General features: G+C 51.6%; 1 protein-coding gene and 1 long non-coding RNA gene across 5 annotated transcripts in view; one reads left to right on the forward strand and one right to left on the reverse strand.

Annotated features, from left to right (window-relative positions):
- LGR6 (leucine rich repeat containing G protein-coupled receptor 6) overlaps positions 1 to 17,241 on the reverse strand; it is a 123,117-nt gene extending 105,876 nt beyond the window's left edge. For 3 of the 4 annotated variants that reach the window (XM_053607632.1, XM_053607630.1, XM_053607631.1), the window contains exon 1: positions 16,819 to 17,213. In XM_053607632.1, coding sequence (XP_053463607.1) covers positions 16,819 to 17,030 — 212 coding nt within the window. In that variant the 5' untranslated portion in view covers positions 17,031 to 17,213. Of the gene's footprint in view, positions 1 to 16,818 lie in introns of all 4 variants that reach the window. The other variant, XM_053607629.1, reaches the window with a different exon arrangement.
- On the forward strand, positions 16,254 to 19,220 carry LOC128597329 (uncharacterized). Its single transcript, XR_008383243.1, has 3 exons — positions 16,254 to 16,294; positions 16,651 to 16,820; positions 19,071 to 19,220. It is a non-coding gene; the product is annotated as an uncharacterized LOC128597329 (long non-coding RNA).
- The last annotated feature ends 409 nt before the right edge of the window (positions 19,221 to 19,629 follow it).

Here is a 19,629-nt window from a genome sequence, read left to right on the forward strand (position 1 = left end):
CCCACTGAGCCACAGGCGCCACCCTCCAAATCAGAACATGTTCAGTGCCCATCAACAGTAGAATAGCGCCTGTAGTCCCAGCTACTTGGGAGGCTGAACCCAGAAGTTTGAGGTTGCTGTGAGCTAGGCTGATGCCATGGCACTCTAGCCTGGGCAACAGAGCAACATTCTTTCTCAAACAAACAAACAAAAACTCACAGTAGAAAGGATAAATTGTCTCATGTTCACCCATAGTAAATACTATGCAAAAATGAGAATTAATGTACTACAAATACCAGCAACAATATGGATGAATCCTCAAACACAGTGAGTGACAGAAACTAGACACAAAATAATGCTCCATTTGTAATAAAGTTCAAAACACACCTATTTTGTTAGAAATCATGATAGTGAGTAGAGGGATTGGGAACCAGAAAAGGGCAAGAGGGTGGAGGACTTCTGGAAAGCTAGTGACGTTCTGGCTGGGTCCAGTGGCTCATGCCTGTAATCCCAGCACTTGGGAATTGCCTGAGCTCACAGATTCAGACCAGCCTGAGCCAGAGCAAGACCTCATCTGTAAAAATAGCCAGGCCTTGTGGCAGGCACCTGTAGTTCCAGCTACTTAGGAGGCTAAGGCAAGAGAATCTCTTTGAGGTTACTGTGAGCTATGATGCCGCAGCACTCTACCGAGGTTGATAAAGTGAGACTCTGTCTCAGAAAAAAAAAAAAGCTAGTTGATGTTCTGTTTCTCAATCTGGGTGCTGGTTACACAAATGTATTTGCTTGTGAAAATTTATCAAGCTATACGCTTGCATACTCTTTTCTGTTATGTACATTACACTTAGAATTTAGTTTTAAAAAATTCTGAAAGTCTTGCATGAACCTCAATCTGGCTAGATTTTAGATTCCCATGGCATCCTGTGAATACTCTTTAGCTTTGACATCATTGAGTTGAAATTGGATGTTTAGGCTTGGTGCCTGTAGCTCAAGCAGCTGAGGCACCAGCCACATACAACAGAGCTGGTGGGTTCAAATCCAGCCCAGGCCTGCCAAACAACAATGACAACTACAACCAAAAAATAGCCGGGCATTGTGGCAGATGCCTGTAGTCCCAGCTACTTGGGAAGTGGAGGCAAGAGAATCGCTTAAGCCCAGGAGTTGGAGGTTGCTGTGAGCTGTGATGCCATATCACTCTACCCAGGGCAACAGGTTGAGGCTCTGTCTCAAAAAAAGAAAAAAAAAAACAGAAAGAAAGAAAGAAAAGAAATTGGGTGTTTATTTCTGTGTGTCATTTTCATTTTACTCATCTGTGTATGCCCAGCACTTGGCACAGGTTCTGGCACATAGTAGGTGCTCAATAAACACTTGAGACATACTGGCATGGCCAAGGACTTTGATGTTCCCAGACTTCCTTCCCAGGGCTCCCTGGCCATCAGTCTCAGCTCCCTGGATCTTCACAGGATTCCACAATGAGACATATTCTTTGCCACTGTGGCCCTGTCCTACCCACTTCCTAAGAGCCCCCTCGACTAGCCTACACAGGTCTCCTGCCTAGTACTTAATGCACAAGATAGTGACTTTCTGATCCACAGGATGCAGATCTCACTCATCTTGGATCTTCAGAGCCTAGGCAAATGTCAGGTACACCACAGAGATTCAAGAACCCACAGCCTGAAGCCACTAGAGCCCTCTCCATCTAAGCGTAGGGGCAGGCACATACCTTTGTTTGTCTTAGCTTGTTTGGAACTGGGTGGAAATTTTCAAAAGAAGCTTTCTTTAAAAAAAATAAATAAATAAAGAGAATGAATAGGAAAGGGAATTCTAAGTGGAAGGGTTTATAGAACAGATGTCTCACTCTAATGAAACCCAAGCCTGCCCACGAGCTGGCTAACTGGCAGCTTAAGAGGCTCCCCAGTGTGGCTCCATCCTCACCGCAGCCGTCTGGGTTGGACGCCACACCTTGAGCTCCTGCCTGTGGTGGAGCCAGGTTAGTGCCACCACCAGCTCTAGAAAGGGCTGCCCTCCCTCCCAGCTCTCCCATCTGCTCTGGCCCGGATTTTTTTTTTTTTTTTTTTGCTCTGCCTCTCCCAGCCTCTGGCCATTCATTTCTTCATTCACGCACTCACTCCTTCATCTCTTCACTTGTTCCATCAGTGTTCTTGAGCACTCGTGGGCAGAGGGTTTGTATCAGCATTGAGGGTATTGGGCAAGCTCTGGGGCCAGGCCCAGCTCTCCTGGGGCTCCCAGGCTGGTTTGAGAAATAGACAAATATGCAGGAGTTAGAACCCAGGGTATGAGCCTGATGCAGGGCTGGTACACAGAGGGAAGGCTTCTCCCAGAGTTGAGGGGTTAGAAAAAGTTTCCAGAGGAAGAGCTATCTTAGCCAGCCCCTTCCATCCTAAATAGCTGATGCTTCCCTGGCCTCCTCCAAATACTCCCCACTGGAGCTGCAGGCTTCTTGTCTGAACTCATTTCTTAACCATATCTTGCAGTAAATCAAGTGATGTCCATGGGGCTCTTTCTTATAGACCTGGATATAAAGCAATGGTGCATCACCTAACTACGAATTAGGTAAAAGCAATTTTGTGGGAGGTAGAGTAGGGTGTGGCTGTCCAGAGACTCAGCTGATGGTCTGAGTTACTCTGAGGATAAGCTTTAGACTAGTGCTTGGCAAACTTAAAAATGCAGATTCAGACTCAGCAGGTCCCTCTGGAGTGGGCCTGAGCTTCTGCACTCCTGACACGCTGCCAGGTGAAGCTCTGGTTGCAGAGCTTGGACCACACTTCGAGTAAAAAGGCTTTCATATGCCTGAGGGATTAGAGGGAATGAATCTCTTTTAAGTACTGCCTCATAAGTGTTTTTTCTCCAATCACTTTTTTGCAAAGTATTGACCATCCTGACTCAGAGATGTACCAGTTGTGGCCTGGCCTAGACAGGGGTGCCGAGCAGAGGATGGCATCCTGCCCCTGAACCACTTATCATGTCTATCCCTCCCACATGGTGGGGCCACTCTGAGCAAACTGGTTACCTGTGCTGGTGGCAGGCCAGAGGACTGTGGGGCGGGGAGGCCTGTGGTCTGTGGAATACCAGAGAGGAGCAGACAGAGGCCCTCAGCCTCCTCAGAAGCAGGCAGGCCCTTCAGGACCCCTGGCGACAGCAGGTGCAGCATACCCAAGATTGCTTCTCTAGACCAGGCTCACTTCCTCATGTAGAAAGTGAAATGAAAGCCACCATCAGCAATGTCCAAGGGGCTAACAATGCCGAGATGAGCTGCTGGCTCTTTCCCGTTTAGTCAAAACAGGAAAGAAATTCAGGAGCATTACAGCAGGATGGAGGGCGGACACTAGGAAGAACTTCCCAGTGATTACATTCCTGACGGGTCAAATGCTAAAGCAAGAGATGGGATGTAATGAGTTGGTCTGTGGCCGGATGCAGTAGCTCACACCTATAATCCTAGCACTCTGGGAGGCCAAGGCAGGTGGATAGTTTGAGCTCAGGAGTTTGAGACCAGCCTAAGCAAGAGTGAGACTCCCATCTCTACTAAAAAAAATATAAAAACAGGCGGCGCCTGTGGCTCAGTCGGTAAGGCGCCGGCCCCATATGCCGAGGGTGGCGGGTTCAAACCCGGCCCCAGCCAAACTGCAACCAAAAAAAAAATAGCTGGGCGTTGTGGCGGGCGCCTGTAGTCCCAGCTACTCGGGAGGCTGAGGCAAGAGAATCGCTTAAGCCCAGGAGTTGGAGGTTGCTGTGAGCTGTGTGAGGCCACGGCACTCTACCGAGGGCCATAAAGTGAGACTCTGTCTCTACAAAAAAAAATAAAATAAAATAAAAAATAAAAACATTTTATATTTTTATAAATGTACATATATATATATATACACACACACACAGGTGACACATGCCTGTAGTCCCAGCTACTCAGGAGGCTGAGGCAAGAGGATTGCTCAAGCCCAAGAGTTTGAGGTTGGTGTGAGCTATATGACACCACAGCCCTCTACCCAGGGTAACAGAGTCTCAGATAAATAAATAAATAAATACGACTTTGTTTGCCCAACTGGGGGTTCCAGCCCAGGTGAGGGGCAGGGAGCTGGAACAAGATGTCCACAGGGCTTCCCAGGCCAAGTCTGAGCTTCCAGATCTTCCCCCTCTTACTACACTCTCTAACCCCCACTCTTCTAACGGCTCCAGGGCCATTTGTCCATCAGCATTGGGCATGCCAGGCTTCCGGGGTTAGCTCAGGTATTTTCTGACCCCAAACCCCACCCCCAGCAGGTCCCCTGGGCCCCACAGCATGGTGCCTGTGCACCCCCATGCCAATTTAGCCAATGAGGCTAATACTTTCTGGCAGGTGGAGGCAGGACAGGCAGAGGGGGAGGTGGCACCCTGGGCTTCTGCATTCAGAGTAGGGGAGCAGGCAATGAGGCGAGGGCCGGCGTGGCGTCGGCTGGCGGGGGTGGGGTGGGGATGCTTCTTTTCACTGGCTGCACATAGTTAATGGGGGGCCTTGTTCTGGCTGGGCACACAGCCCTGGAGGTGCTGGTGATGGCTGTGCCTCGTCCCAACCCCTGGGATCTCAAGTCTCACAGAGTGAACACTGCAAGTCTCAGGGGCCCCTGGCACCTCCCTCACACCAGTCCACCAGTCTCCTCACCACTGACTCACTCATGCCCCTTCTGTCTCTTTCTCCCTCCCCATACTCTGCCTCTTCATTTATGCACCATTATTTGGTTCTGTACTATCCTGGGGTCAGGAATTATTGCCTGAAACAGGCTGAAAGAGATGCAGGACTTATCCAAAGGCATTCAACAAGGTGGCGGCAAAGACAGAAATCAAGCCCAGGGTGTCCTCAGTCCAGTTCCACCAAACAGAGAACAAATCTAAAGCTATTGATGGCTGGAGTCAGAGGAGTTGCAGACAAAATTGGAGGAGGGAACATTTTGGACCCCACCTTCTTCCAGAGGACTCACGCAGCCCCTCTCTCCACACAACACAGAAAAACTATGGCAGAAGGTGAGAGTTGTGGGGGACGGAGCCAGCAGGGCTATGTAGGCGGGTGGTAGGATTTCTTGGGTTGGGGGCTCATACAGTGTGTTACTAAATATTTGTCTCTCCAGCTGGACTAGGGACTGTGTTTTGTATTGAGAGTTAATGCCAATGCCTAGCACAGCTGTGCCTGCTACTAAGTGTGTACTCAATCCATGTTCGCAAGTTGAATGAATGAATAACAATAGCTAACATCCATCCAACAGTTACTATGTGCCAGGTACTATTCTAAGCTCTTTCCATATATTAGCTCATGTAACCCACACATCAATCTTAGGAGGTGAGTATTATTATCATCCTTATAGGTGAGGAAACGAAGGCACAAAGACTGTAAACCTTTCCTTAAGGATTGGTAAAAGGCAGAGCCAGAATTTAAACTTAAGATCTTAAGGGCTCCAGAGTTAACCTTAACCAATCTGTTAGACTATTAAAAAATGAAGAAAAGAGCAGCGCCTGTGGATCAATGGAGTAGGGTGCCGGCCCCCCCCCCATATGCCAGAGGTGACAGGTTCAAACCCAGCCCTGGCCAAAAACTGAAAAAAAAAGAAAGAAAAAAGTTCAAAACACAGACATGTGACACGTCCCCTACCCTTCCATTCAAGCAAAGTCCCTGCCCACCCCAGCCTGACAACTGTGTTATTCATAGAAGCACCAAGACTCAGGTGTGTCCCAGTGCCCACACAGTGTACCCATAGCTCCTGCCCCCTGCAAACAGTATGCTCAGGCCCAGGGCACCTCCAACCCAAAGGCACCCAGTCTCCCTTCTAGCCCTGGGGCTGCCTCTAGTATGTCTGGACAGAAGATGCCTCTTCTACCCTGTAGTGTCCCTCAGAAAGAGACCCCCTCCTCCCATTCTTCCTGTCCTAAGCTTCCAAGACCCAAAGGGATCACCGTCACAATTGTGATTACAGCAGAAATGCGTCTGGCACGTTAGGAACCACATGGCACCTCCAGAGAGGTAGATTTATTTGAATTTACAACCACTTGGGATGAGGGGTCAAGAGATAGCAGTTATCCTCACTCTCCAAACCAGAAATATAAGGCTAAGAGAGGTTTAAGGCGAGATGGGCTACAAAATTTGGAGGACCCAGTACAAAATAAAAATGCAGGGCTCTTTGTTAAAAATTATTGAGAATTTTAATATGGCAGCAGCAGAGCAGTGACCCAAGCACAGACCTTTCTAAACACTGGGCCCCATGTGGCCACATAGGTGGCATGTCTATGAGGAAGGCCTGGTAAGGCGCTTGACCAAAGTCACCTGGCTCACACATGCAGAAGCCAGATAACTAAAGTAAGGGGCTAAGGACCAGGGTGGTCTGAGAGGTTGGCTGGTTCCCATTCCAACTCTTTTGGGTCCCGAGCTCCATCTGTCTGCCCCAGGTAGGTGAAGATGGGAGCCCAGACCCTGTCCCAGTTCTCTCTTGTTTTTGTCCTAGACAATAGTCCCTTCCTTTCCTGTCTCCTCCTAGCCTCCTAATGTGCTCTGTCCACTACAAAGGCAGGGGATTAATTTACAGCCTCTTCCTGCCTCAAGTCTCACAGTCCCTGGACACTTGATCCAACATTCCCATCCTCACACATACCCCCACCCCTGGGCTGCCCCAGATCTGGAGCCAAGGGAGAGGGAGAAAGACTAAACGCATATATCTGTATTGGCTATGGCACGCTCCAGAGCTCCCCCTGCAGGTGGAAACTCATACTGTGTGTGTGTGTCTGTGTGTGTCTGTGTGTGTTCGAAGGAGGTGTGTGTAATATGATCCAGTGAAAACCACAAGCACAGACCCTGCCTTCAGGAAGCTCTCAGTCTGAAAGGCATGGCCTCAGCCCTAAGAAAGCTCCCCCTCTCTTTTTTTTTTTGAGATGAAATTTCACTGTTGCCCAGGCTAGAGTGCCATGGTGTTAGCCTTGCTCACAGCATCCTCAGATTCCTGCCTCAAGCAATCCACCTGCCTCACTCTCCAGAGTAGCTGGGACTAAAGGTGCCCACCACAATGCCCAGCTAATTTTTCTATTTTAGTAGAAACGGGGTCTAGCTCTTGCTCAGACTGGTCTCAGATTTCTGAGCTCAAGCTATCCTCCTGCCTCAGCCTCCCAGAGGCCTGTGATTACAGGAATGAGACACCGTGCCCGGCCCCTCCCCTCTCCTTTTGATGCAAAGAAACACCATTCCTATCCTCAGGGAACACTGAATCTGATGAAGCAGAGTGTCCCTGTCAGATGGACACACCCACACCCACACACACAGACATATGGTATATAATACTAACTGACATTTTCACAGGAAATAAAATTGCACCCTCCTCTGTGGTGAACACCACCACCCTTGGCAGGATCTTGCTTCATTCAAGAACTTATCAAGGGGGCAGCGCCTGTGGCTCAAGGACTAGGGCGCTGGTCCCATATGCCGGAGGTGGCGGGTTCAAACCCAGCCCCGGGCAAAAACCACAAAAAAAAAAAAAATTATCAAGGAAAGATGATTATCCCTACTTAGCAAACGGGCATCAGTCTAGGTCTTCCAGCTCCGAGGCCTGTGGTTTTTTCCTTGCACCACAACCACCTCTTCAGGGGCTTCCGTGTTGGTGGCATCAGTTAGGCATAAGCTTTCCCTCCATCGTGCCTCTGCCTGCTGTGCCTTATCTGGCCCTGCCTCATGCACTTCTCACTTCATAACAACCTGCCACACTTATTTCTGCTTGTCTTATCTCCCCCGCTGAGCCCCCAAGTTTACTCCAACCTTGGCTCTGTCCCCCTCTGCTGCTGTCTCCCCTCCTCCAACAGAGGGAGTACCAGCCTCACAAGGGTAGACTCTTGAGAATGTGCTTAGCACAGAGCCTTGCAGACAGCAAGCATTCAATCCCGCATTTATCAAGTGAACAAATGAGGGAATGAATGAATGGATGCTTCTTCCTTGAAACAGCCTAAGAGTTCAAGTGGAACTACATCATCGGCCACGGAGAAGGGGCAGGAGGGGCACCAGTTGGGGTGAGAGGTATCGCTGAATCCACACTGTGGGCTGGCAGCAACCAGGGCTTATACATGCTCTGCAGAACTGCAAAGTCCTTTATGCAAAGAAACATGGAACAAATTGGGATGGGTCCAGAGACCTGGGGAAAAGAATCCTCAGACCAGGTCCACCTGGGAAGGCTTCCTTCCTATAGGACGTGTTAAAAGCATCTTGGTGGGTGGTGCCTGTGGCTCAAAGGGATAGGGTGCCCCATATGCTGGAGGTGGCAGGTTTGAACCCAGCCCCAGCCAAAAACTGCATTAAAAAAAAAAAAAAGATAAAAGTTTCTTGGTGGTGTCTGCCTTTGGTCTGCTTCCCAGGAGGCAATGGTAACTCAGGTAGGGGGGCAATTCAAACAGGCAAATCACACAGGGAGTTGGAATAAATCTCGATCTATCTGGCCCCCATTTTCCTGGCTCCCTTATATATTCCCTTATACAAGGAAGCACCCTCCCTGTCCTGCAGGGACCTCAGCAATATTCTAAGCTGGGGGTACTAGGTGGTGACAGAGACTCCTTTGAGCCACTGCTCCTCCCCTCTCCCCCTTCTGTGAGTCCATATATCTTGGCCGTGGGCCTGGAGACCATATCCAGATCCCTGACACTGGTAGAGCAGAAGACACTCAGCACCTTCCTGTCACCCTGCCTCAGTCTGGACACTCTCGGGTACACTCCCACCTCCTATACCACTTCCAAGGGCAAAGAGACAGTGGCAGAGGCACAGGGTGAGAACTGTCCTAGAACCCTCGCTCTCAGCAAAGCCCTAGATAGGCAGAGTGGATAAGAGAAATGCAGGGACACCACCTGCCTGCCTCTGTTTCTCCTTCCCAGCGCTTCTCCCGGGGGGAGACCTGCATGGATTATAACAATAGCTCCCACATACTGGGCGCTTGCTGTGTGCCAAGCACTGGGCCAAATCACAAACATTTTTCCAAGAGCTTGGGAGGAAAGATAAGGAAACAGAAAGAGGTAAACCTGAAAGAGGTAAAGAAACACACAGGGCCACCCAACTGGTTAGTGCCAGAGCCAAGACTCGCACCCATGTCTGCTTGGCTGCAAACACACACACTTTCCTCAGTGCCTCCAGGTGTCAAGGTAGAGTCTCCGCAGCCTGATGTTGTCTTTGGCCTGAGCAGCCCAGTTGATTTACCCCAGCTGCTGAACACCTTGGATTTTGGGGGGTTTTTTTACATGGTTGCTCTGAGGAGAAAAAGACAGGAAGCTTGGCTCTACAACATCCTGCCCTCCAGAGAGTGAGACAGAAAAGTCCATGGTGATGAAGTGACTAAAGCCCCAATGTTGTTTCTCATTCTCTCCTGGGCTCATGGCTTTCTCTGGCCACACCCAGGTTGCATCCTTCGGTCCTCAGGACTCAAGCCTCTTCTTCCCCAGGGCCTTCCCTGACCACCCAAGTCCTCTTTCTCCCTCAAGTGCCTGTTGGCTTCACCTCTGATCCTCTGTGGGTGCTCCCAGGATTATCTGCTACAAATGAGTTCGCTTTTCACGTGCACCTGCGCCTGGTCTCTTGCTGACAGTGATAACCATTTTGCCCTGACTGCCTAACTAAGGACCTCTCATGTACTATTTCCCCAACTGAAATATAATCACCTCCATTCTCAAGGGTGCAGTCCCACCCTCCCCAGCCCGAATCCTTGACTTCTGAGCTAAGCCCAAACATCTTTCCCTTCAAAGCAACCCCCAGAGATAGACTCCCAGTTGGTGGATGGGAGGGGAAAACTACTGGTTCTTCCCCAGAAAGACAAGAAACTTAGAATAGATTTTGACAGGCTGCCCAGTGTGGGATCTTAACATGCCCAGAGTTCTGTTCAGTACCTTCCCGTCAGAACCCCATCCCCAGCTGTGACCCTCAGAGAGGCAGTGAAGAGGTTGGGAGGAGGCTGCCTGGGCTGAAATCCTGGCACTAGCAATCACTGGCTGGTGGTCCCAGGAAAGCTCCTTCACGGTGAAAAGCTGCAGTTTTCTCATCTGAGAGATGGGGATAGCACTAGCGCCTCCCTCTCAGGGTTAGTATGAGATGAGGTAGATGAAGAGCTTGCGCACAGTTCTTGCCCCGAGCCAATCATCCAATAAATACTGGCTGATATTGCTACTGGTAAAAGCAAATTCCTAAGAATGTCTCTTTGAGACCATAGGGGGCCATCCAGGCTGGGCCTCAGCATGGATCTTCCTGATGAGCTAGTATTTTCCTGAAAGAAGGGTCACAGTCTAGGGAATGAAAACTTCAACAAGGAAGGCAGCCCCACCACACTGGAGCAGCCAGAGGAGGCAGAAAGCTGGGCACCAGGTGCTTCCCCAGCCCTAGCCTCAGATTTGCATCTCATAAATAATTAGAGAGAGCCCCAATCCCCCAGGGGTTGGGGAGAATTCAAGATATAGAGCACAGGCCTCCCTTGGAGGTCCCTGGAGGAGAAAGAAGATCCTGGCAGAAAAGAGAAGCCAGGGAATGGGACACAAAGAAAAGCTCAGACCTGGAGGTGCCCTGTCTGTGAGTAGCCAGCCCCAGCCCCCACCTGCCTGCCGCCAGCCTGCCCATGGCCTGCTCTGGCATGGCTCCAGGGGGCGCGGTGCCAAACCCTGAGCTCACACCCCCCCCCCCACCATGTCCTTTTGCTGCTTCCAAAATAACTCTCTGCTCACTGCCCAAGTTCAGCCTCTCGGGTGTTTTTCTCCTCCTGGGACCTGTTCTCCCATGTCTGAAGGGCAGGAGGAAAGACCTTAATTGTCCTTAGAAGCTGGGGGCCACCTCTTTTCTCCTAATGGACTAGGACAAAGGGGCTCCCCAAATTCTAAGAACCAGTGAGTCCATTTCAGATTGGCTCAAGGAAGTTGTCATTTCCAACATGGGGGAGTGGGATTGGAAATTTCTCCTTGACTCCTATCTCTTGTACCTTCCCAACATGTCTGAAGCCCCAGCCAGACTCCTTGATCGTGGCCCTGGTCCCAATAGGGTAGATTAGTAGCCCTATGGTCACATGGCCCATTAGGGATGAGCTCAGAGGAGTCTCTTTACGGTCTCTCTAGGGATGTCCCAGGAAGAAATGGAGCAGCCATCCCAAATGCCCCACCCACCCCTGCCTTTCCTTGGGTTTACCAGAGAAGGTGCTAGTTCCAAGGAATTCCATTTCTGGGGAGAAGCTGGACTCCACAGACGGCGCTGACCTGAAAGCCTAGACTCTTCCTTTTTTGAGTCTCTCATGAGGCATCAGGCCTGGCTCCATCTCCTCCAGGCATCCCTGTAAGGAAGATCACTTCCTCCATCTTCACAGCCCAGCAGCCCAGAGCAGAACAGGCTCCCAGAAAGGCCTCCTTCCTCCAGGGTCAGTGGGAGAGTAAGGAAGGAGGGCAGCAAGGAAAGAAGGACGATCTGATGGGCTCCACAAAGTGAGACTGGTATCCTAACTGCCCCCGCCCAAGTCACAGGTAGCTCTGCGAGTCCCTTACTGGACCTCAGCAGCTCGTTTGTAGCCACAGGCATTGAGAAAAACAGTATCAGTAGTAAACAGTTTTAAGCACTTACACTATGACAGCACGGGGTTTGCTTTCTTGGTCTCATTTGCACCTCCTCACAACCCTTCAAGGTAGGTATTGTTAATATTAGAGTATCCATGTGAAAGATTAAGAAACTGAGACTTTGGAAAGGGTAAGTGATTTGCCCAGAGACACACAGCTCGTCAGTGATGGAGCTGAGACTAGGGCCTGCAGAGGCAGGGCCTCCCCACTCGGATACCCTCTGCTACGTCCTGCCTGTCTTCCCCTGGTGGGCACGGGCACAGGTCAGTGCAGGAAGCAGGCTGCAGCACGTGTGGGGCCATCAGGGTTGAGAGCCCATGGAATGGGGGGAAGGGGTAGAGGGGGGCGGGCTGGGGGCCAACTCTGCTCCAAGCCAGGCTTTCTTCTCCTCCGCCAGCCGCCCCACCCGGCCGCACCCCATGCCCGCTGCTGCCAGAGCCGAGAGGTTTCCTTTTTCTTTTGCCTAGGGCTGTTTCCTGCCTTTCCTTTGAACTGGGGTGTTGGCTCCCCTACACACTCACCCACCTCCGGCGACCCCTGGGTCTGCCCTCTGACAGGCCGTTTCCCCAGGCTCCACTTTGGAGTAAGGCTGGCACAGGAGGCTCCCTGAGGACCCTATTTCCTGGAATCCCTGTGCCCCTCCTTCACCCTTTCTTCTCTGCCCTGGTCTGGGTGCTTCTTGGGCTCTCCCTTTCACTCCTTCCTCCTTCCTACCTGGCCGCTCTCTCCAGGGGAGCTCCCTCTGTCCTGCGCTGGGAGCAGGAGATTCAGAGAAGATTGCTCCCTGCCTTTCCCACTTTCCAGTTTTTCAGCCAAAATGAGGGGACGTTGAGGTTTTGGGACTTGCACATGGTCTCATACTAACCCAGGGAATGAGGATTAGAACTCACAAACCCTAAATTTCTGGCAGAAGGGATCAGGTTCCTAAAATTTATTAGGAAGGGTGACCAACGGGGCCTCGGAAAGGTAGCCTTGAAAGTAAGAATGAGACCTGGCACCATGACCCCCAATGCGCCTGTCCCAAAGCCAGCTTTCCCCCACTGAGACCACATGTTTCTCTGCTTCCTCACCTAACAGCTCCTGCAGGGGCCACCCAGAATGTGTTGGGGAGCAGGCTGGGGTCTTCCAGCAGTTGCTCGCTTGCCCGCCATGAAGCTCCAAGACTGTACCAGCCAGGAAAAAACTTTATCTCCTCAGGTTCCCAAAGTGGCTCATCTCATCTCCTTGCCAGACACTCCCCTCCTTCTCATAGCCCCCAACATACACACACACCCCATCCCTCACCTTTCACAGAACAGTGCCATTCCTCTACTTCTCATGCAGGCTCTAGGACCCCCTCCTCCAGGAAGACCTCCAGGACTAATCTTTTCTGGCCCTGGTCATCCTAATAACAACACTGGCTAACTCTTTCTACGGGCCAGATTACTATGCCAGACCCTTTTACAAACATTACTTCAGTGAATCCACAAGGAGGTAAATATTAACTCCATTTACAGATTAAGAGGGAAACAGAGTGCCTGATCAACTGGCCCAGGTTCACACAGCTAGCAGGTGATGACTCGAACCCTGCTGTCTGTGGCCAATGCTCATTCCCTCAACCCCTCTGCTCTCTGCCCCCAGCACCCCGACTCCATCTTCTTGGTCATAGACATCCCCAGGTAGCAGTGAGGAGGTTGCAAATTATCCTGAATCTACACACACACACACACGCACACACACACATCATTTGACCTTTTGAATAAGTCCAGTGGTTATCACAGGGAATCTTAAAAGGAGGGAATTCCCAAGAAAGCAATATGCAGTTTGACGCAGGGGTTGTATAGAAGATCCCTCCCTTGGCCCTGGTGGCAGTGGGTGATAGAAATGGGTGTTTACGGATGACTGCAAGTGCAGGAGCCTCTGGTCTTTTACAACTATCTGGCAAGACACCTTTTCTTACACCATCTGTTTCCCAGTACTGCTCATCTTTGGAGGCAAAAGAAAGGAACTCCCAGTAACTACCCAGATTTTCCTGCTCTGGACAACTCTGGATTTTATTTGCCAGTATCTGCAATCAGTACACTCCTGTCTCCTCACCCTGTACATGTGTGATGGAGGAGAGCAAGAAGCACTGTGCCTTCTCATCACCATCAGGCTGGAATGTCCCAGTGCCAGGACCCAAGTGCCCCCCCCCAGATCCATTCCCAGAACAAGCCCCACCCAAGAAGGATGTGCAACCCCCAGGGAGTCTCAGAGAGCTTCAGTGAGGCTACGGTTTGGGAGGAGATTTCAAAGACAGAGATGCTTGAAAGATTGTGAGTATCTGGAGTCTGTTCTCCTAACCATTATCAAACAGGGCTGGCACTGGACCCCAAAACAGTAATGGTTTTTGGACATGAGTGTCAAGATGAGGAATACCAGCTAGATAGGAAGAAGATTTTCAGTCTTCCCTAGAACCAAGATGCAGGGAGGGGGAGGCACCTACCTCATGAAAGGTACTAGCTAAAAGGAGAAAACCTCACAGCCCTGGAGTGGGGTGAAAATGGGAAGTAATTTTTATAGGGGCAGAGCCAAGGAATGTGTAAGAGGATGCACGGGTGTCTTCTTGGTGCCTCCGATGGTTCCATCCATGCCACCTTCTCAGGATGTTTCAGTTCTCTCTGCCCTGCCACTTCCTGCACATCCAAGTGTTTTAACCTTACTTTTTCCTTCTCAGCCCTGTGTCAAGAGTACTCAAGTTCCCACTCTCCCCTAATCCTTGTCCCACAGTGTTCACTAATTGGCTAGGCCCTAAGGCCTCAGAACCAGCCAAACACTGATCAAGAGCTCTCCCTGCATTCAACTCTCCACACACACCTCTCTTCCTCCTGCCACAAACCATCTCCTTGAGGTCTCCACCCATCTACTGGGCTCAGTTTCCCTCCTGTGAGGAGAGGCCTTACCTCCACCTCCATGGGCCACCCAACTGGAGGCATGATAATAATAGCAAGAATTTCAGAGTCACCCCCTGAGTGTCAGGCATTATACTAGGTACTTTATATGGACATATCATCTCATTTAATCCTCCTAGCAACACATTTTCTTCTCTTCACATACACATGAAGAACCTGAGGCTTAGAAGTGTTCAGTGACTCAGTAGGGGGCAGACCTAGGAAAGAACCAAGGTTTGGGTGGTCCAGACAGAGAGGCACTGCTGGTTATGCCATCAGAGGCAAATTGTACTGTTCTTGGTAAGAGCTGGGCTACATGGGACAAGGCCAGGCTGGGCATTTCCTAACACTGCTAAAGAGAGAGCCCCAAGACCTCCCTGCCCTGGCTCTTCTTGGTGACAAACCTCACCCCACCTGAAGATGCATAGATGGCTGGCCAGTGCTCCTGAGAAGACACAGAAAGAAGTCTTCTCCTCTGAGCTGCCCTCAGGAAAACTAGAGAAATCCCTTTATGCACCATCCAGATGGGACCCCCTCCACAGCCCAAAGTAGGAGACATGGACCTCTGCCACCTCTATTCAATATTCTAGTCCCTACTACTAAATTCTGCCCATTTCCTTGGGACCCACATTCCATCTCCTCCCCTTGTCCACTCTCAAGCATACTCTGAGTCTTAGGAGAGAGGGGGGTACAGGACCAGTTCAGAAAATTTCACCTCTACAAACCCAAATGTGGACTTCATAGTTCCAAGGAAATTGTGACAAGGTAGTACTTCCTCCCCCAAGTCCTTCCAGAAGGACCATCAGCCAGTCCAGGAAGACTTTGGTGCTGGGATAGGACTGCTGGGCTAGCAGTCACAGGACTCTTGTGTTCACATGAGACGTATCAAATAGCCTCAGTATATATAACTGCTAAAAGTAAGGCTGCCCCGGCTACCATAAGGGTGGGGCCAGAGCCTGCCCTCCTCCAACTGCTGAAACTCCCTTGCCACCCCTTGGGCTTTGCTAAGTTCTTGTCTTGTATTCCTGAGTTTGCTTCTGCTGTCACCCCTGGGTGTAGAGGATTAGATTTGCCCTTTTGGAATATGTACATTATTTCTTCCTTCTCCCTCCCCTGGTCCACAATCTGTGCCTCTTGGATTAGAGGAGATACTTCCTCTGGGGATAGGGAGATTGGGAGGGTAGCCCAGTGAAGAGATGCCATCTGGGATCCTCTCTATCCCACCAAGACATGGCCAACATGGAGTGCCCTGGTCTCATTTAACTCAGCAAACTCTTAGGGAGCCCCTGTAAGGACTAGCTCAGCTCCATCTTCCTCCAAGCTCCCAAATCCTGGGAACCCAAATCCATGAGGCGCCTCTGTCAGACCAGAAGGAGCTCTGGGGTCCTACCTCTCCGCAGATGCCCCCCAGTTTTCCAGCCTGACCTACCTCCGCTGAGAAAAGATGTTGGGTCTGTACAGGACTGGGCTAGAGGCGGTCTCCTTTCCCTAGAGAAGGGATGTGGGGGTGTCTGGAATGTACTCCCACACCCTCCTTCTGCCCAGGTGATGAAGAACCAGAGACCTCCAGCTCTCAGATTCTGAGGGAAACTCCTATGAGCTGTCCTCACAACAGCTGCCCCCAGTAGGGTCCCCTTCACGCACTGTCTCACCCCAACTCGGACGCTAAAAATGGTTCTCTGGTTTTCAGCCTCGGCGCCTGCCCACAAATTAGTGTCTCCAACACTGCCTCTTGGGACATGACTTCAAGGAGGCCCCAGGGGGAGTCAAGAGGCCTCCATGAAGGGAGATGATGCTGGCAGAGCCACTTTCTGAGGAGACAATAGTGGGTAAGGTTCCCCTCACAGCTCTGGGACTCCCCCATCAAGGCCACCCAGTCTCAGTGTGACAGCTTTGCTCCTTTTGCCACGACAAAGGAACAGACATTATTTCCCCTCCACTGGGGCACGCTCCCCTCACCTCCATCACCAATTCAGTCAGCTTTGCCTCAGCCACTGGGCACTGCTTGGCTGTAGGAGAAAGCAGGAAGAGGAAAAGAGGCGGCCAACCTCGTGTCTCTCCTACTCAGTCAGGGTCCAGAACCCACCTGACCAAGCCTGGGCACTCATCGTGTACCCTTAAGCATAGGAGCCAACTGGGAAACCAAGGAAGGGACGCCTAGGCTCACAACTTGCCTGCTCTTTAGTCCCAGACTCTTTCCTCCCCAATCTCGGAGCAGCTGGACTCAAAAAGGGAAGAAGCTTCTCCAGGATGCCCCAGGGCAGCAACCCGGCAGGTGCCCTAGACTGAGGCACCGACAGGGCGCGAGCGCGCAGCCAGCGGGAGCAGGAGGGACGCGCAGGCAAGTACTCACAGGTAAGCCGTCAGGGGGTCCAGGTCCCCCGGGATGGCGGATAGCCCGAGCTCAGAGCAGTCTGCCGACAGCATGATGCCGTCCTCCTGGCAGTGGCAGGGGGCCGGGCAGACGGCGGGCCCCGGGTCGGGCTGGGGAACGTCGCCGGCAAATACGGAGACGCACAGTGTGGCGCAAAGCCACAACGCCCGCAGCCCACGCGGGCTGGGCATCTCGGCGACCCGGCTGCTGGGGCACCTGGTGGGCGTGCGGGCACACGGGCGCGGTGGCCGCCGCTGCTGGCCTCGCAGTCCCGCGACGGGGCTGCGCTGGCTGGCGGGCTGCGCCGTCGGTGGAGACCGCCCCACGGACTCTGCTTGGCGTCAGCTGCAGCGGTGGGAGCGCGGGGACCGTGCAGTCAGAGAGGGGCAGGCATTGTTGAGTGATCTTCGTTATTCAGTTTCACAGGCTGGGCTTGGCAAGGGAGGGAGACCCAGGCGGAGGAGGAGTCAAGGAAACTTTCTACGCTGTGGCTCACTCCCCTTCCCTCCTTCCTTCCGAGCTGGCAGGAATTTCATCCAGGAAAGAAAAAAAAAAAAAAAAAAAGGAAGAAAGCATGCAAAGAAACCCAAGTGAGCCAAGCTCAGCATGTCAAGGACCTGCACTTGTTTGGAAAGGGTGCTCCGGGGCCTGGACTAGTGGAGCTCAGGACCTTCTTGCCTTGGGCAATGGCCACAGGGTCTCATGGGACCCAGAGGAGGGCCTTTTAAAACTGTACAGCTCCCATAGGCCCCCCAATCCCTCTACCACATTACACTGGAGCAAACAGAGCTAAGAGAAGTGATTTGTTCAAGGTCACTCAGCTGATGGGGGGCAGCCCGAGACATAGCACACAGACCAGCCTTCCTCACCCTGTTCCTGGGAGAGAGAGGGGAGTGAGGGGCTGTCTTGGAACGGGCTAGGCTGTTGAGAGTGCCAGTGTCAGCTAAGATGACAGAGGACAAAGGGAGGGTCTCCTCATTGAATGGCCAGGCCCTGACTCCACAGATACAAGTTTCCACCCACTGAGTGTGCCCTGGATGGAATGCACTCATGCAGCCTCAGCCTGGTCTAAGGCCTATGGAGCACCTTGACCCTGCTCCAGGACCCAGGCAGGCTGAGGTGCTGTGGGCAGCCCAGCTGGTTGTCAAGAGTTCCCTGAAAATAAGCAGATTGGTGCCACCTGGAGGCTGGATGCTGAAGCTGCAGCTCTGCCACCCTGAGGCACAAATTCTATTCAAGGTCTGCCCTGGCCAGCACCAGAAGCTCAGGGCTCAGGGGGAATGGTAGTCAGAACTAGAGTCAAGTCCTGTTCCCTCCTGAGACCATACTAGGATGACTATGCTTCCTTCTTGCTTTCCCTGGTATCTCCTATGCTGAACCAGGCTCTGGTGCAGAGCTGAGACAGGCTGTGTGCCACCTTCCTCCTATTTTTGCCTTGTCTCCCCATGGTCCATACAGAGTATACACCAGAAACCTGGGGGCCTCAGAGGGATCCAGGAATCCCTACATTCTGTATCTCCATATCCCAGGACCTCTCATTAGTGCCTCGCCACTCTGCTAACCTCCTAGGGCCAGAGAGGATGCACAGCTGGACCAAGAAGAAAACAAACCCCAACCCTGGCCCTCCAGTTGGGGCCATGGCCTCTAAAGTAGATAAACCTCCTAGAAATGCCAGAGGATGGCTCTGCCATCCAGAAAGACCCACAGATAGAATCACCTCTGCCTTGTGGCAGAAAACCACCTCAGGCAGGCCTGAGTTTCTGGCCTCACTCATCCATAGCCTTGGGTCATCCTTGTTTTTTGCAGCTCCTGCTCCTCCACTGTGAGGGGCCCAGGAGGGAAAAATCATGGTTGAGCCCTGACAAGCCCCTTGACATGGGCTTGAGAAGCTCAGAGCTGAGTCCCCATGTGAGGGTTATTGTGAGACCAACCCCTTGGGTTCCTGACAAACACAGTGTATGAAAATGATATCGACATTCATTCCTCCTGGGAAGAACACCAGAGCCTAGCCCCATTCCAAGAAGGCTCTTGATTGAACAGAAAGCAATACCTCCAATACCTCTGTCCCCTTCTTCAACCAAGCTTGACACTTCCCTGACCTCTGACCCCTTGCACATTACTAGGAACTCAGGTTGGCCCAGGAGCTCTGCCTCTTTACCCATTTGGGTGGTTTAACTCCATTTAAGGGATTCCTCCACCGATTTGTCCAAGCTTTCTCTTTGTCTTCCCAGGGGCCCTCTATCAGGAGCAATCAGTGTCCAGCATCAGACATCCTTCCATCCATAACCTTGCAGTCCAACCAGAGAGACAGGGAGGAGCTCACAAGGCCATCAGCGATCACCCATGTGCTGTGAAATCCAGGCCTAATGTGTATAGATGGGGTGCACCCTCTTTTCTGGTCTCTGCCTTCTCCTCATTTTTCCCTTCTCCACATCCCCTCACTGCTTTCTCCCCTACCTCCTTTCTGTGTAGAGTGTGGAGGGGAGAATGAAGGAGGAGGGAAAACTTGTCCATTTTGCCTCAGTGGTACTTCCAGCTCCTGCCTTCCAAGTCACAGTGTGGTTCTAGCACCTCCGCCTGAGTGGGTAGAAAAGGCTGGGGGTGACAGGAGAAAAGAATGGGAAATAGGGTAGATCCTATTGCATATAGGGAGGTGGGTGCAGGGCAGGGGAACAATAAAAAATAAACCTGAAGAGAATGGTACTAGAAGAAAAAAAAGAAAGAAAGAAAAGAAACCGAGACTCTGAATCTGCAGCTCAACACCACAGGAAACTAGAGGTAGAGAGACTG

Source organism: Nycticebus coucang, chromosome 10 (genome assembly GCF_027406575.1).
Source record: "Nycticebus coucang isolate mNycCou1 chromosome 10, mNycCou1.pri, whole genome shotgun sequence".
In the NCBI taxonomy this organism is placed as follows: Eukaryota; Metazoa; Chordata; class Mammalia; order Primates; family Lorisidae; genus Nycticebus; species Nycticebus coucang.